General features: G+C 42.0%; 1 protein-coding gene across 1 annotated transcript in view; it reads left to right on the forward strand.

The window, feature by feature from the left end:
* LHFPL7 (LHFPL tetraspan subfamily member 7) overlaps nt 1-16,738 on the forward strand; it is a 61,948-nt gene extending 45,210 nt beyond the window's left edge. Inside the window, exon 3 of the mRNA XM_086624698.1 lies at nt 16,512-16,738. Coding sequence (XP_086480824.1) covers nt 16,512-16,738 — 227 coding nt within the window. The remainder of the gene's footprint in view (nt 1-16,511) is intronic.
* Nucleotides 16,739-17,983: the final 1,245 nt, after the last annotated feature.

Genomic DNA, 17,983 nt, shown 5'->3' on the forward strand with positions numbered 1-17,983 from the left:
GAGCTGCTTAGTTCACCTGGTTATCAGGACTCAGAAGATCACACTTGTTCTGAAGGGCATTTTCCTGCTCCTGCCATGGATGCTCATGGCATGTCTGACCTCCTTCCCAGCTTCTTCCTCGCTGGTCGAGGTGCGCGGGCCGGGCTGTGACCTCTCTGGCTTGCCCCATGCTCACCAGTGGGTCTGAGCCAGTCTTGTGCCAATAAACTCAGGGCACATCGTGTCTTCATCGATGCTACTCTCTAAATGTTATGTCCTGAGACTTTGTAGGTATAGATGCAGAACTGAGAGAAAGGATCTGATCTTTCCTGAAATGGGTGAAATTATATATACATTTCTTTTCAACAGTCTCTCTCAGTCTTTAGAAATGCAGGGCTGTGTTACGCTTATACATCTATAATAGTGCTCAGAGCGGTGACACCTCCACAGTATTTGATAAACTGTTTCAAAGAACACAGAGACCTGGAGAATCAAATCACCATTGCTACAGAAACTGCTTGATAAAACCAGCTGTCTGTCTTGCACACCGAATCGGTCCTGCTCTCAGCAAGCAAGCTGTCCTGGCCCCAGCCCCAGAGCCGCCCGTATTCTGGCTCGCTGAAATAGGTAGAATCCCCTGGGAACAGGGCTTGTGCCAATGCTGATCAGGGAGACGTTTCAAGGGACAGGCAACAGAGGTTAGAATTTAACCCCCTAATTAGTCTGAGGAGAGGAAGCTAATTTTTCTGACTCAGTGGCAGGTTGAAGCTTTAACAAGGATGCCAAATGCAGCTGGAGCTGTGGCAGACCCTCGGCCCAGGGCACACAAGCACATGGCATAGGTACAGCTGCCCTCTGCACCACCCACATGTCATGGCTGTGGAAGAGCCTCATCCTGCTCTGAAGATGCCCAAAAAGCAGCGAGAGCAATTCAGGTGCTGGTGGTGAATTCATTGATAATTGTTTGTGTATTTCAGCTACTCCATTCCTCAGAAAAATAATTCTGTTAGGAAAAAAAGTCATAAAAACATAAGAACAGGAGACAATTTTGAAATGCAGCTTGTTGTATATGGGATCAGGAACTCAAGCTTGAGAGGATCTTATAAAAGCCTGAGAGAACCCAGTTGAGCACTTGTTGAGTTAAGCTGCTGAAAGTTCAACTCTTTATTGTACGGAGGCAAAACATTCAAGTCAGTACATCCAGGCACACAGGGCTTTAACTAGGAGTTTGTAATTTGCCACTGGACAATCTGGACTATGAATTTGTCTGCAAGTCATTTCACAAGGTCTGAGGGGTTATATCCTCTGTGGGTCACTGAACACAGGTGAACATTTTATAAAATATTGTTCCTTGCTAAGTGTGTACAGAATACCGGGCTTCCAGACTCCTGAATTAAAGCTGTAAATTCGAACTGTCAAAGCCAAAAGATGTTGGCTCAGGCAGCAGGTACCTTTATGACATTTTCTTATTACAAGCACTGAGATGCAATTGCTCATAGAGTGCATTAAATCAAATCGTGGACGGAAGCTGCGACAGAAACACTCCAGGTTCCTGCCTTACTGCAGGCCTTGGCAAAGTACTTGCAATTAACCTGCGTGGCTGGGGAGCTGGAAAGTGGAGATGCTTTTGGTTTGGATGGGTTTTGCCATCCCAAATTTAACTGTGCACCTGTGACTCTGACCAGTCGCAATTATCTTAATGAACTTAAGCCTAGGGAGCAACTATTCCATTGTGTTTGCGGGACAGGATCTGCTGCGCTGCACAGTTGGGCACACGGTGTTCCAGTGAGCGATGCCAAGTCCTCCCAAAATGGCATCAGCCACAGAGGAGCAACCACCTTGGGTGGCTGCTATCCATGTCCAGATACAGGAGAAGGAATGATTTGACAAAAAAAACGATGCTGGGAGACTGCTGAGTTGTGCTGAATCGGTTATATGGTTGTTGGTTTGTATCTTGCACAATCCACAGTAGTTCAGCAGACAGCTGAACCGTGGTGTTGACACAAGCTTAACTCTTTGCATTGAGTTAAAGGTTTGGTGTGGACACATCTCTCAGGATGGTAGATACTGTGCTGTCAGCCTCATTCAGCCAGGCCATGGGTTCCCATCAGAAGAGTTTACTTGGGCTTTGTTGTTAATTGCTCCTCTCATTGCTTCTTTGTAGTCAATCAAATTTAATTCTGTCTGTGGATCCAGTAATTGCATGTTCTTGTTTTTACACAGGGCTAATAGACCACCTAAGGCTTTGTGTAAATTAGTTAATGTTTTCTCCTGCAAAGCTGGAATTTTTCCTGTGTTGTGGTGGCAGGTGCAAAATGTTCCTTTGCAAAAGCATATGGCGAATCGCTGAAGTACAGCGAATCTATGGGTTTTTGAAGGACAGGGTTAAAGGATACATGTGAGCACAGTGTTAATTTTGTAGTTCTTTAGTAGCCTGAAATGCCTTAAAGTTGCTGCTGAGAAAGCAAATGGAAAAAAAAAATTCTTGTAAGGAATATGGAGGCAAAATAATAATTTGAGAAGGTGCTTAAGCCAAACAGGAGTGACCATGTTGGGCAAACAGGCTGAAAAGGAGCATGGGTCAGTGTCTGTCTTGCATCAAAATGCAAACCTGTGGAGCAAAGTTTTTAGGTCAGCTGAATAAAAATGAAGGATTCTGTAAGGAAAGATAAACTGTGTTGTCGAATATTAATCTGCTACTCATACTGCAAGAGAATTGTGGTTCTTTGTAGATATCTGGGGGCAAAGCCTGGCCTAATGAGGTCAGTGGCAACTGGCAACTCAGTACGGGCAGGATTTCATTCTAATTCTTTAACCGTTTTTATTTCCTGTAAATAATCCCAGCTAGAGTTGAAGAACGTTTTTAAGTGAGGGTTTATTCCTGAGTGCGTAACAATAATGCATTAATAAATCGGTAGCCAAACTAAATAACTACTGTCTTCTGATTATGTTTCAGCCTTCCATTTATGTTTGTTTTTCCTCTTTCTCATGCTATTTTGAAAACAAGTCCAAAATCCACGTTTTCTGGCAATTTAGGTTGCCCATAACAGTGGTTAGACATATTCCTTTCTCCACTAAAGGATCCCTGCCGTGTGTTCAGGCAGCGGTGGAGTCAAAAGCACATTAGTTCAGTTTTGATTCCCTTTGCTTTCTGCTGATTCCATGAAATTGAAAAAGCAAGTGGAAAAAAATTTAAAGATCCGATCACATTTTCTCCAATTTAAAGTACTAACTATCATGTTATGCAAAAGCCTGAGGTAAGCCTCAAAGTTGGATCCCTTACATGGCAATTTCCTTGAACAGTTGTTGGATCATATTTTTGTATGAGTTTCTCCTACATCAGAGTATTTTATTGCATCTGTTTATCCCAGTGACCTGGAATTCATTTATCGGACAAAGATATTTCCATGACTGAGCCTCCAAAAGTGCAGAGAAAAGTATGACACATGTGCTTTTAGTTTGTCCTTTCTGTGGCTAATTTGAAAATGAACACTAGGAAAACACACGTACAGCACAGAGGTTGCACATCGTTACTAGCAAACACCGGGTTGCAAACTTCTTGGTGGCAACAACTGTGCCAAACCACAGAATTAATATGACTCTGATGGAGTGTAGGAAAGGCTGCAATCCGTGGGCATGTGGTGTTTCCCGGGCGCTAAAAACCCAGGCAGGGATTTAGATCAGCTGATGAAAAATCCTTTAAATCTTCTAACTTGTTCCCAAGTCCCTCGCACAGCAATCAGATGCTGCAGCTGAGACCTTCTGTCCACCCCTCAACAGTGTATCCAGGCAAGCAGCAGGGATGTCTTAGTTTGGAAGCTGACTCTTACGCATTTATAGTCTCTAAAATGAATGTGGGGCCTCTTTATGCCTTTGTCAGACAAATCCTAAAGGAATTAGGGCAGAGAACAAGTGCTGTTATGTCTTGGTGCTGTGCTGAAACATGTTCTTTTCTTAGAGGGAAAATGAGTGAAATGAATGGAAACTTTTGGCCCCTGATGGCTGCTGGATGCACTCAGGGTTCCTCATTTGCCCTGCCGAGATGCACATCCCTTCTGCCAGTAATCAGTAGCCCTCAGGGAACTGCTCTTTCTGCACATGTATTATGATCATTAAGAATCCATCCTATCCTGTGCTTGTTGCAGGATATGGAAAATGCAAAGTAAATTGTGCAAAATAGACTATGTTTATTAGACACATTTCTCTGTATCTCTTTCAGTAATGGTGTCATTTGGTATCCTCAGATAACAAATGATGTATTTAAGTTCATTTTTCTGTGCTGCCCTGTAAATGTTATTAAACATTTAGATGCAGAAAGATGGAAACGCTCTGGGGTTAGTTTTGTCATCCCTGAAGGAAGCCCCTGTCATGGAGTGACCAGCCCTGATGCCCTGCCTGCCCGGGGCGTTTCTTGCTGCTCTGGCGTGGGGCTGGCAGTCTCGCTGCCACCGCCGCCGGCAGCAAAGGGGGGTCCCAGCTCTCAGCAGGGTGGCGGGGAGCTGGGCCGGCACAGCTGAGCAGGCTGAGAGGCTGGGGTCTGTTCACTCGCTGCAGCCAGAGGAGCCCAGCTGTGTGGCTGGCGTTCCTCCCAGCAGCATCCTTACACCCCCACTGACGCACATTGATCCACTGGGTCGCCGTAACCTGCCAAACCAGCAAGATTCACTGGAGGGTTTGCTCTCCTGGCTTTGGCCAGCCCTACCCACACCTGACATCTCACACGGGCCAGTGGTGCTGGGCAGCATCCTTGGCAGGACCAGCATAGCTTGGACCCAGCAGCAGCGCAGGGCACAGGATAGAGTCCTTGATCGTATTTGGAAGCGCAGCTTTCACTTTGCAAGAAAATTCCTGGTTCAGTCCCATTTGACAGACTCCAGAGTAATTGCTGTGTGAGCAGCACTGGAGTTTCGGAGGCAGGCATAACTGCGTGTTCACCTGACAATCAGGTGGCGTCTCACCACTGTGTGGTGTTGGACACCTAATTAAACAAAAAATGACGATGAATCCGTCCCCCTTCCACTAGCATCACTGCTGGTACTGCGCAGGCTCGCCCTATTGCAAGATGAATTATTTGCTTTTGGGCAACTGGGCATATCTTCTGCCAAACACTTGGCCACTTCTGAAGAGGGGCCATCGTGCCACAGAGGACAAAGACTGCGTCTCTTCTTTCTTTCCTTCCCTCCATCTTCAGGCTCTGGTTTCCATGGAAAGGACACTCAGGCCTGCAAGGCGGATCAGGACAACCAATGTGGAGGCTGTCTTCTGTGTCCTGGGCCGAGACAGATGGAGAGAGAGTGGGCACAGGGCTGGCTGGTGGCAGAGCCTTTTGCTTTGCTGTATCTAAACCACAGGAGCACCACCAGATCCTGCTGCCAACAGTTATCGCTCACGAAGACAGAGCTGAGAGGCGGCTGCAGGGGAAAGCAGCCGTTAAATGCTGCTTGCATCTCCTCTGCAATCACAGGGCTCGAGTGGCCCTGAGCTCTGCGTGGTGCTTGGAGCCAGAATGAAAGGGAATGGGAAACTGTGGATCCGTTATTTCAGAACAGATTGCACAGGAGTTAGTCTGCTGCTAGCGGGAACAGCCCTGGTCCCTCCAAGCTGACCTGAGACCTGGGCTTATCTGTGATGGTCTTTTGGTTTAGGAAACTGAACAGAACTAAACCTACTGACTGGGAGAAAATTCCACAAATTTCAGCTTGTGGGAGTCTTCCTACTAATGCTTTTCTCACATGAAAGAGAATTTGGCTGTCTGATACCGTCTCTTGCTGGGCCTGTATTGATTTCTTTTTTAAAGATGAAAATATATGATGCAGTGCTCTTGAAAAATTAGGAAAACAAATCAGCCTGGAGCTGAATATAACATGTAATTTTTAAAATGCTGGCTAAAGACTATGTGAAAAGGAAGAGAAATATGCATTCTTTTATTGCAAGATCTAAGCTTAGAAAACTGGCTTCGCTCCCCTGACCCCCTGGTCTGGAGTGCACTGCTTTTCTGGCACTCTCACATGTTAACGAGGTCATCTGCACTCCTAGGAGAAACTCACATTCATAACTGGAGTTTCAGCAGATAAAAAAGAGAAGAGAGAGACTGATTTGCAGTTTCTTTACATAAAAATATATTCAGAGAAATTTCCAATGCACATGTCCCTCAAGATGGTTGGGATCTTAAGTAGTTTGTTTATTAAGAAAGATCAATGTTTATTTTATTTAAGCATTTCTCCTCCCCTTAAAAAAAGGGAATCTAGAACATAAATAAAGTTCAGCCTCAAAAGATCCATAGCAGTGCTGTTCTCTGTATTAATAAAACAAAGGGAATAATACAGATGTCCTTGAGAGTAACTGTTTCTTACAGAGATAAGATGGTGATTAATGGGAAATTTGTTCTTGCCAGAGGTGGCTATCAAGTATAAGTAAATAAATGGTATGGTTCCATTCTTGCAGTCTACCCACCATAAATATTTTTACTCTGGTAATAGGAAGCTGTAATACTGCTGGCCATTCGAAGGTTAAGATTCTGAAAACACCCTTGCCTCTAAGGTTATTCTGTTGATGATGTCGTTTACCATGATGCCACAAGAAAAACAAATGGCATGGCAACCAATTCAATTTAGGTTTAAAATAATTTCCAGAATATAATGTTATTTTCTGATGGTGTCACTGCACCTTGTCAAAATTGGCCGAAGATCTTAACCTCGAGAAATGGAACAGCCTTTATGAAGCTGGATTTTAAACCTGATAAAGTGCTGGAACAAATAAATATGGATTATATCCCTTCTGATGCATTTCAAGACTCCTCCCTACAGGCAGCGGTGAATGTCCTGCAGCAGCTCACCTCCTTCCTAAGCACTAGGTGGGAAGCAGAACATTGCTAGGAGGCACCAACCTCCTGCAGTTCTCCTTGGCACCTGCCTGAAGTTACGTGCCCAAGAGACAGAGAATTTCCAATGCTGCCTTAACTGCAGATAAAAAAATACCCTCCCGCCCACAGACGTTCAATCGTCCCCATAGTTTATTTATGGATTTTGTATTTCACGGTCCAAATATATTAACTGAGTTGTTCTGTCAGGAAATAAAAATGATGATCGTTTGTTAGCTGCACCACTTGAATAATTGTATCAAAGTGTAATAAAGTTATTGAAGGGATTTATTAACCTGATGAAGTAACTCATTAAATCCTTCAAGTGCATTAATGAAGGAGGAAGTGTGGGCCCTTTGGTATAATTGGAGATGTGAAATTGTGCAGCTGGACCAACCTGATAAAAATGATCAGATATCCCGAATCACTTTTGTTTAGCTAGTAATTTTGGGCATTTCTATCACTACTCTGGATTTCTACATTATTTTTCTAACCTAAGTAGCTCTGCCTCAGAACTCAATTGCTTCTTTTGTATGTTGACGAGTTGGGAGCTGAAGCACACATCAGTCAGTGATGAGTTTCTGGCCTCACACAGCAGAGGAGGGATGTGAGCCAAAACCTGCCTTTTGAAGAGCACTAGAATGGCTAAACCGTTGCAGCTGATGGGCCATTGCAAGCAGTGACTTGCCCAGGTACCTGTGAGCGGTGTCTGCAGTGGGAGGTGAGGAGCACAGCTGGTCCTTCCTGCTGGCAGGCTGACCGTGTGCTCAGAAATAAAATGCCAGGTGGGTTTCAGCTCTTTTCTTCCAGCAGCCTTAGACTAAATCAGCCTCTTGTGTGAGACGTGGCTGGTGGTTCTTAAAAGTAGACCTGCCTGCTGCTAATTGAGTGCGTGGCTTGACCAGCATGACCCAGCTTGGTACTGATTTGACCATTTGCTTTAATAGGACACGTTCCTGAAAGCTGCTATGTAAGACTTGGGTAAGGAACATAGGGGTCAAACATAGCTGAAGTCAAAATGCTACCTGTGCTGCGCTAATTCATTTGCACAGCCAGGAATCAGTATAAGCACATCTCAGGAAGGTGGATGGCAGAAGGGGGGTGCTCTGAGCAAGGGCGGACAGGTCAGAGTGCAGCATGCCAGCAGAGTTGCTGAGGATCAGCCCTTGGATCACCTGCAGCATTGCCAGGCAGCTTTCAATGAATTAGCCATTGCCATCCCATTTCCTATCTGCAGAGCATCTGGTTTACACCAGAGCTGGTTCCTTTTATAACATTTGTAAAGGTTAGGAAAACCACTGCACAAGTGGTATAAGCTGCACTTTTCCAGTTTGTGGCATTAAAAAGCTTCCAAGCTCTCAGGTAGCATTGCTGTTGGAGGTGCTGCTATAACCCACTTTGGTAGGATGTAGTCTACCATATGGCTACAGCTGTGTGGCACCTGGGCCGTAAAAAGAGGGGAGCTCGAGAACAGACAATTATTTCCAACATGACTTGTGGTGTGGCTGATTTATGGTGGGCTGGAATCAGCAGCGTGAAATGAGGGTTGTTACAGAACTGTTTTTTATGATCAGGTGGCAGTAGGTGTGCTTCTGCTGAGTGATGACATTCACAGGACTAGGACATCTGAGAAATAGAAAACTCTGGTTTCAACCCCCTGTCAAGAAGTTGTTATTAAGGAGATATGAAAACATGCAATTTATGTCTTCCTGGTGGTTCCTGTGCCCTGGGAAAACCGAAGCTGGTCTTTGTAGCTTAAATCAATTAGGAGAAGGATGTAGGATGCCTTTTTTGGTTTAGGCACTTATTTTTCATGGTTGCATTCCAGATAAAATGCTGTTCTGTCAGGGATTCTAATCACCTTTCAGCCATTTATGTAAAATACACGTCTCTGAAAGAGGTAATGAATGCGATATCCTGAGGCTTGAAGACTGCTGGGATGTGAAGCGCAGCTGTAACGAAGTGAGACGTGGGCATCATTCTCAGCATCAGGGCTCCCGCCACCACTGACTGGGCTGCCACATCGTGCGTCTCTGCGAAGTGGGAGACAAGGTGTAGAATGTGCAAAGTCAAAATAAATTCGCTGTACAATGCTTTACAATAAGGTCACCTCTGATGTAAGGCTAGTATTTAATGGCCACCAGCTTCATTATAAATCTGTTTTCCTGAGCTTAAATTTTGAGCCTTGGGAGAGGTGAAAAGATTGATTGAAAACAGACCTGGGAGGTGAGCAGGTGGGGAAGAGAAGGCAGCAAATGTGTCATGTCGAATCATGACATTTCAGGTGATCTACGCATCACTGCCCATCTTTTGGACCTCAGCCCCTGCTCTAAATAGCTATTTAAGAACTTGGAATTGACAGCCAGCACTGGAGCCAAAACCTGCTGTAGGCTGGGCAGCATCTCCCTTTCCCAGGCGAGCTGGCAGCAAAGGAGAGACAATATGCTGCAAGGAAACGTGTCCGCTCCCTCGCTACGTCCAGCTGCGCAGGGACCCAGGCTGATACTGTTCTTTGCTAGGGAATGCGTCAGATGATGAGTTGAAGCTGCACTTGTTCTTAGCCAAAAGATCACAAGGAGAAGTATTAATTTAAATTTTCAGTCATCGATTTAATTCCCTGCCTGTGCTGGAGAACATACTGGTTCCGGCATGGATAGGTTAAGTAAGAAAAGCAGCAAAGCATTTGCCACCTTATTTCTATTTGTAGAAATGGAATTGCTTAGAAATGTGCATTGCTTAGGAAATGTGTACCATGTCATGTTTACCTAAATTAGAACAACTGAAATATGCACTTTTTATTATCACTTAACTGTAGAATAAAATGTAACACAGAGATGAGGGAATATAGGCACATTACAGGCACAACTCGTTCTGAACACGGTGCTCTCCTCTAAAGAATCCAACACTTAAATATGTCAATATTATATTATTAGTCTGTTTCTGTGTCTGCTGTTCTGAAAAAGATTAAGTGAGCATGACTTACATAATTTCAAAAAAAAATAAATAGGAAATCCATATAATTATTGAAGCAATTCAAAAAAGGAAAATCGTAATGGCTTCCAAATCGGAGTGCATCTGCCAGTCCCCATTTCTTAACTCTCTGAGTCTTGTAAAATTTTGTGTAACAGTCTGCTATTTTGAGAAACATTAGCTCTTGTCTCTCCCTTTTACAGTCTGCTAAATAGGCTGTATATCTTCTAACCTTGCAGATGACAAAATGCACTCCCTCACCATAGTCCACACAGCACTGGATCATTTCAGCCTTTTTGAGTAAATGACACACAACTCTATAACTGCATGATTAGGCCCATAGATTACCAGATTACATCTATAAATCTTCACCATAGCTACCACTCACTTGGCAGAAAGAGGGGAGTTTCATCATTTGTTCTCATGCAGAAAACATGCTGCGAAATGCAACCTCAAAGGTCACAGGGATGGCATTTCCTTTTGTGGCCCTTAATAAACTTGCAGCTAATGCAGCAATTACCAAGCCCAATTACCTCTATGTTGGCTTCAGAGAATTTCTTTTCCAAATCCACTCCTTTCAGTTACAAAGTGAGGTAGATTCAGCTATTAGTACAATTGTTAGACATTTCTGCAACAGGCTATTTGTGCAACAAGGGCCCGTCCGAATGAGGAGGTTGTGCCAACAGAACTTGAACGGGGTGTTTAAGTGGTACTAAAGAGATATGTGCAAAAAAGGTGCATGGGCACTCATTTCAGTGCTAGTTTTATTTAAAATAACCTGCTCCTATTCTACCTCAGCTAAATCCAAATAAACCGAAATGGAAAACATTGTCCAGTTTTTTCTATACATATATTTCCCAGTAGTTTTGCATATATATTTATATAAAAATACAAGTTACTATATCTGATGCAGCTCCTTAGCTTGTCAGCTGCAGTCACATACTCCGCGTTTATTTAAACATAGTTTGGAGACATTGTACAAACTAACACATCTCCCTCGTTAGCTAACCCAGGGGTTTGACGAGCTGCATAGCACTCGTTGTAACCACAATTACATTAGAGCTGCTAACTTGTGAGTTGCACCATTTAGAAAAGCTAGAAAAGGAACTGGTACAGTCTACTTATCTGGCAACAGTCCAGCACTGATACAAGCTCTTTAAATCACAACGTGTTTGACTGAAATGAAGCCAATGGAATAATTATTTACAAAGGAGAAGAGCTAAACTGTAGTATGTTAGACGTGGCTGTCTCGTTGAGTTCCAGATCTTTGTTCACTTACAAAGGAAGATAGCTGCATTTTGTGTATGGGAGTTATTATCCCTTTTCCCTGCTCTCCATTTTGCTTTCCTTGGAAGGGAATAATTGCTAGGGCTGTTTTCAAGAGCTTGAACTATAGGTGCCTGACATGCACCTGCCAGGAGTTCAGCAGAATAGAATGGCCTTGAACAGTGGTCCCTGTTTGCCTCACCCCTCAAAAGTTTTGCTTCCGTAACAGTAGGATTTTGTCTGGTTTGTTTTATCTTTGACAGGTCACTTTCCCGTTCATTTTATTTTTACTTACTTGGCATTTAAATGATGCCTGCTGATTTTAGATGTATTGCAGCTCTCACCAAAATTACTCTACGTTATTCTTCCTTTTCTGAAGTAGCCAAAAGGAAATGCCTAATTTGTAGATAGCCCAAAATTCCATCTTGTTTCTGTTTGTACACTCATGTGCAGTTATTACTGTGAAGAACAACAGCTGTCACCTCGGACCTGATTTAGCATTGCCTTTAGGTTTCCTTTTATGTTGGAAGAGACATAAAGGTATCTCCTTTTTGTACACGGGAACTTGCACCACCTATGTCCAAAATACCCTAAATGTTGTACCCTTCAGGCATGCTACAAAAATATTTGCGCGGGAAGAGTGCTGGAAAGTACTGAGTGTAGGCTAGTCAGTGCAGTAGGACAAGAGATGACATTTTGAAGATGTTTGGCTCCACTACTGGTTGAAAGGTTTTCTCATTGCACTCAGATGTTAGCTGTATTTCTGGCTTTGTGTTGGGGTGTCTGTGGCTTTGGATCAGGATCCGCTTTCTCATTTAAAATTATGTAAGTAAAATCACATAAAGAAAAGCTTAAGAGGAGCTAATAAAATTGTTAGATTAATAAAATGTATAAACTTGAGAGGAAATGTGTTATTCAAAGTCAACTGATTGTGCATAAGAAGAATTGCCAGCTTTAAGAGGGAGGTAATGGATTACATGTGAGAGGAAACTTCTTGATTAGAAAAGTGAAAACTGCTTTGGTAGATTAAGCTCTGTCAATAAAAATGTTCCAAGAAGAGATAAGACTGTGATAATCTGTAATAGGGTTGCAATAATACTCTTGCTCTCCTACGATTCAGCTCTCATTCTAATGATTGTCTGATATGTCCCACAATCTTGCAATTACTCCGTCATTGTCACAAGTGGCAGGAATATAATATACTCCTAAAATAAGCAAATTAAACTTCTAAGACAAACTAATCTTCTTACAGCAGGTAATTTCAGGAAGATAATTCATGCACATAGCATATTTTACTGCTGGTGATTAGTACGTCTACTACACATCATCTAAACCTACTAACAAATACAATAAAATAAAATAGCTTTTTCTGATCTCTGTAATATTTGTGGTCCACCTCTAGATTTCCATCTATTTCAACCTTAGTACGGAAGGATACACATCAGCTTAGCCAAGTTTTCAAATTCCTGCTTCACAATACAGAAAACTATTCATTTTTTTTGTTTCATACATTTAAAACTTCATCCATCTTTCTGAACAAGAGGAAATGGAAATAGCCATTTTTTGTGCATGGCATTTAAGAGCGCTGTACATTGGTGCCCTCTACACACACTGTAGAGAACTGCATTCCTTTGGTTTGTCTGGTTTAAAATAAACTTCAAAATGGTATGTGAGAGATTTAAATCATTAAACAGTGCTTCAGGAGCCTAATGAAATGAATGAACCATTGCAATGGCAAAGCGTTATAGGTTATTAGATTTTAAAATAGTGGAAAATGCTATTTTGTCTGTGTAGATGTATCACTGATTCAGTATTATTCACCAAAATTTTTTTTTTTTCTATAAAATGCCCTGTTTTCCCTAAAAAGAAGTGTCCCCCTTTCTAATAATATCTTATACTGGATAATTAAAGTTATTTTAGTTAGAAATTGACGAATTCAGGAATCTACTTTAACAAAAAAACATAGGTAAGCCATATTTTTTAAGCTTTGAGCCTGCACAGGGAGCAAGAGCACAGGAAGGCCAGAAAACCCTTCAGAGGAGAAACTGCCATTTACCATCTGGCTGTAGGACACCAGTAAATAAAGAGGATGCGGGAGGATGACAGTGAGACTGTAACTGTTTGGGAGGGCAGAAGATTAGAAAGTAGAAATAAAAGGTGACTTAAGGTTGAACTGATGATGTGGACTTGACTTTAGACCGCCTTGCAGTCAGCAGTGGCTGTGATTTACTGGTGAGAGCTCAGGTGAAGAGGACCTGCCAATAACAAACAGCGTGTGTCAGATAATAAAATTTAAAAAATGCCTGTTTTTAACAAGACCCAGTAGTTAATGGGAAATGAACCAAACGATCCGTCAAGCTACATTAAAAAAAAGAACTCCAACTATCCATTTTACCAGCAAGTCCCCTCTACACTCCGTATTTTAGAGAACAGACCCAAGTATGTTGTCCAGGCTTCTCATCATCTTGTATGACAGCAGGATTATGCTACACATCATGGTAAGATGCACTCACTGCTGTGTTCTGATACCTTTCAAAGTGATGTTTGTTGTTGGAAAATGGTGCAGAGGCGTAAGTGCTACAGGAGGAGCCCACGTGGAGCCCCACCGTTTCTTTGTGTGCTCCCCCAGCTAACTGCACTGCTGAAGGACAGCACTATTAAGCAGTCATTAGCACCATGTCTGAAAGCTTGGCTTCTGCTAATAACAGGCTATTCAATATTTTGAGCCTTTGTAAGAAAGAGGGCGCCTAAATGAGCATAATGAGGTCATTCTGTGACATGCCTGAGGATATGAAACCATGGGTAACTTTTTAGCCCGTTTGATATGTGAACACATTACATTCGACTGTGACAGATTATTTCCAGCCTTCCATAAAAAAAAAGCTCCTTCCACTAAACCACACCATGCAACATCAGCACCAAGTGGTAATCTGAACACTGGTGTCACTGGAAAGCACAACCTTCAAAATAATTCTGTGTAACCCCATCAAAAACAAGACGTACGTATGGGACGCGTGAAGTGAGAGCAAGGGGTTGAGATAGTGTCTGAAGCCCAGGAAATCTAACAGTTAGCAAAGTTTAAAAGGATTTTGTGAAAAAAAGGTTGCTTCCAATTCTGCATAATGTTTTCTTTTGCCGAATGGGATGCATGGACTATTTTGGCTTTGGAACAAACTGAAATTTTAATTGTAGGCCTGCTTCTTGCTTAAAGCTGTTGCAGTTTTTCTTAAAACTGGCTCGCTTTCCGTTGCGAATGGGCCCAACGTTTTGCAGAAGGTTTTGCACCATGGGGCCATTTCAAGATTCCTGGTGCAGCGGAGCAGTCTGGGTGTGGAGCAGGGCTTGTGCTGCGTATCCACTTCGCATGGCAGTCCCTTAGGTAGCACGTTCTGCTTCCTACCTGTAGGAGCCACGGGTGGACGCTACAACCCGCAGAGGTTTAGTTTGTTGCTCAGTTTTGCAGTTTAACACTCTCAAACTTCCCAATAGCAGTAGGAAAAGTCTCCCTTTTTTCTGGTGGTTCGCCAAGGTCATTCCCTGTGCTTCTGCCTGTAGAGGTGGTGCTCCGGGAATTTTCCTGGGCATGCAAGAGTGTCACACAACTTCCCGGCTGTCACTGGACACAGGAAGCGTGCTGGCCCTTAGCTCTTTTTCTTCTTTTGCAGAAGCTCGGTGACCTCTGCTATATGAGTTTTTTTGTGTTTGTGTGTCGACTTCAGCTTCGTTTTCATTGTATTTTCATTTTGTGTTGTTTTTAGGCGATCTAAGGGAGATCTTGACTAAGATCAAGGCAGATCTGCGTAACACAACTTACTACTCTGTATTTAGCCTCAGCTTCTGGAGGTTTGTGTAATGTTGGAGCCTAAAGGCACCAGCACAGCTGCCGAGAGCTCAGCGCTGCGCCTGGCCAGCTCCCTCCTGCCCCGGCACCCACAGCCGGTGCAGCGGGGTGGGTATCGGGGGGCGTGAGATGCGCTCAGGATGTTGCCTGCGCTGGGGAGCACCTTTCCCTCAACTGGCTCCTGCAGCACCACCTTCACACCCCGTGAGCGTGGACAGGGGGGAAGGCCGCAGCATCCTTTCCTTGGGAACACTGAAGACGTGTCGTTTGTGGAGGCTTTACGGAAAAGAGTGGTTGTGGGAGCGAGGGCAGGTCGGAGCACCTCGCTCTCGGGGAGCTCCGCTTAGTGACTCGCCCATACACGAGTTTCCCTAGAGGGAGAGAGACTTGCAAGTTTGCTTCTGTTCCAGTTTTTCTCCTTTTAATTTCCATTTTCTTGGTCTTACTGTTTTTAACAAGGGATTAACTCAGCGGTTCCACTTAGACTAGAAGGAAAGGTTTAATTCAAATTATTCAGGGACTTTTCATGCTGAGCGTGTTAAACTTTTTGACTTCATCTAGCCCTCAAGCTTATTAAAGTTTTTTTTTAATTTCTTTTTTATTAATAAAGATTAATGAGCGATTGCCCTTTTTTAGTGGCTATTTTTAAGATTAAGCCTCTCCAATATTATAATGGGAGTAATATCCACATGTCCTACGTGAAAGGCAATCACAAACACAGAAAATAGCATGTAGCGTTTGTTTTATAATCTTAATGTTTAATTAGATGTTTGCTGGTTATGAATTATCTATCAGCTCAAACATAACAGTTAATTCTGATCATCACTATTCTTGAATCACTAACAATGCACCCAGAATTTATTGTATTTATTGTGTGGTTTTAAAGCCCAAGCTGTCAATAATAGGTAATATGGGAGCTTCAGGTCTTAATAATTTAGGTCTCGACCTTAGGTCAAAAATTTTTATAAACCTTAAATTTATAGAGAGAATTAAAAAAAATACACTGAAAGACTCGAATGCTAAAAGCTAAAAAAAGAAGACATTGTATTGTTTTCATCTCACTCTTTGGGTCAAATGCAGGATTTTTTAAACCATTTGGATTTGTAATAATAAGAATAATGAGAAAGCGCTTATGTTATCAGACCCTAATCAGCAGAATCTGGAAAACTATGTTTAAACTCTTCCGTTGAAAGTTTTTGTTTGGCAGAACAAAGTAACTGTTTGTCTCAAGTACAAAAACGCTGTCGAGAAGAAAATCAAGCTGGTTTGGAATCTGCAAAGTTAGGAATTCTTCTCCTCTGGATTCCACTGTATCTGAATCATCTTACTTTTTAAATGGCTACATAATTTGGATTACAACGTTTCTGAAGTGATATAATGAAAAAAATGCCAGTGCCAGCTCGCTACCATGTTATGACACTGCTGTCCACAAGAGGTAATTATGAAAAGGAAGATAATCTGACAATCCGAAGTTTTAAGCTATGACTTTTCCCATTGATTTTAGCATAACGTGTATCTGCGTTTCTAAAAGAAGAATTTTTTTTTCAATGGAATTAAGTGTTCGATAATAATTGTTGTTTTTTTCCTCCTCTCTAGTGTTCATAATGGCTTCTGGGCTTTTGGTTTACCCTTTTGGTTTCAACTCTGCTACTGTGAAGAGATTCTGTGAGAATTCAGACATCTACTATGCAGGAGACTGCCAGATCGGCTGGGGGTACATGCTGGCAATTGTCGGGGTCATGCTGTCTGTCTTTTTACCATTCTTTGCAAAATACGCACCAAAAGAGCACATATCTCCAACTCCAATCCCTACTGTTTTATAGTATTTGATTGCTGTGTAAGAACAGAACGTTCCTGTCTACAGGCGATGGGCAGAAATTATTCTAGCACTTCCATTTAGCTGTATTGCTGAAGAGGGAAAAAGGAGATGGGGAAGAGAAGGTCAGATTCCCAACGACCGAAAGTGCGTTGAGTCTTCCGTAAGTGTGAGCAGCGAACGCTCTGGAATTGAAATCGGATCAATCAGCAGCCTTTCTACCGCGCTAAATATATAGTGGCATAATGCCTTAGACAAAAAATATCTGGTTATCCTCAAAACATCTGTCTACCTCCCAGTTTCTTTTGTGTCTCAAAATCGTAAGTCTTTTAAAAGCTTCAATTCACTTTTTATATATTATGAAATCTCAAAACTTTTATGAACCCGAGAATTTTAAAATCAGCGATGATATTTTGTTACAGTTATTTTGATTAGTGAAAAAAGCACCTAATAGTAGCCACGGCCTAAAATTAAGCTTGATGTCTAAAAAGAATTGTATACAAGAAAAAAGTTTCTTTTTAATCTATATGTTTTAGTAGTACCTGCTTATTGTAAGTTGTCGGCACACTTTTTAATATTGATCTAATCTTCAAGAGTTAGAGTCATCTTCATGAAGACTTGCCTAAAATTTAGATCACTTTTTTCAGAGAGAGAGAGATCTAACTACTTCCAAAGGCTTCACGATAATTTAATAGTTTAACAGCAGGACAAAAAAAAGCTAATAATTTGGGTTTGGTATTTCATAAATCATAATTTTAGGTGGACTTTTACAAAATTATTTGAACTATTACAACTGTAGATTTTGGGGTTTGTTGTTTGGTTTTTAAGGCTGAAAAGGAAAATCTGTTTACAAAAATGTATGTGCGCGATGGCCCTTGTACGTAGTGATAATATGAGCCAGAATGATTCTAGTGTTTCCATGATTATTATTAAGATCCTGTTATTGTTTAACAAAAAAAGAAAAAAGTGAAGTGAAACGCTACTGAACACGACTAATAGGAATTGGGTGCTGTGTCAGAACTAGCAAATGGCTGTATTTCCTGGGTTTGTTGTGAAATTTGTGAAGTGTTTTCCACAAAAGCACTGAATCCATTACTGTCAGAACTAAGTGCACTTGACTGCCTTAAGCAAAAAGCAACATTGGGTTCTAATCTCACCCCACTGTTATGTTTTCATTGAAAATAAAAATTTAATTCTAATTCTATTATCATCTTTTATTTTCTATTATTTATTTAAAAAGAAATAATCACAT

Source organism: Tauraco erythrolophus, chromosome 21, assembly GCF_009769465.1.
Source record: "Tauraco erythrolophus isolate bTauEry1 chromosome 21, bTauEry1.pri, whole genome shotgun sequence".
Classification (NCBI taxonomy): Eukaryota; Metazoa; Chordata; class Aves; order Musophagiformes; family Musophagidae; genus Tauraco; species Tauraco erythrolophus.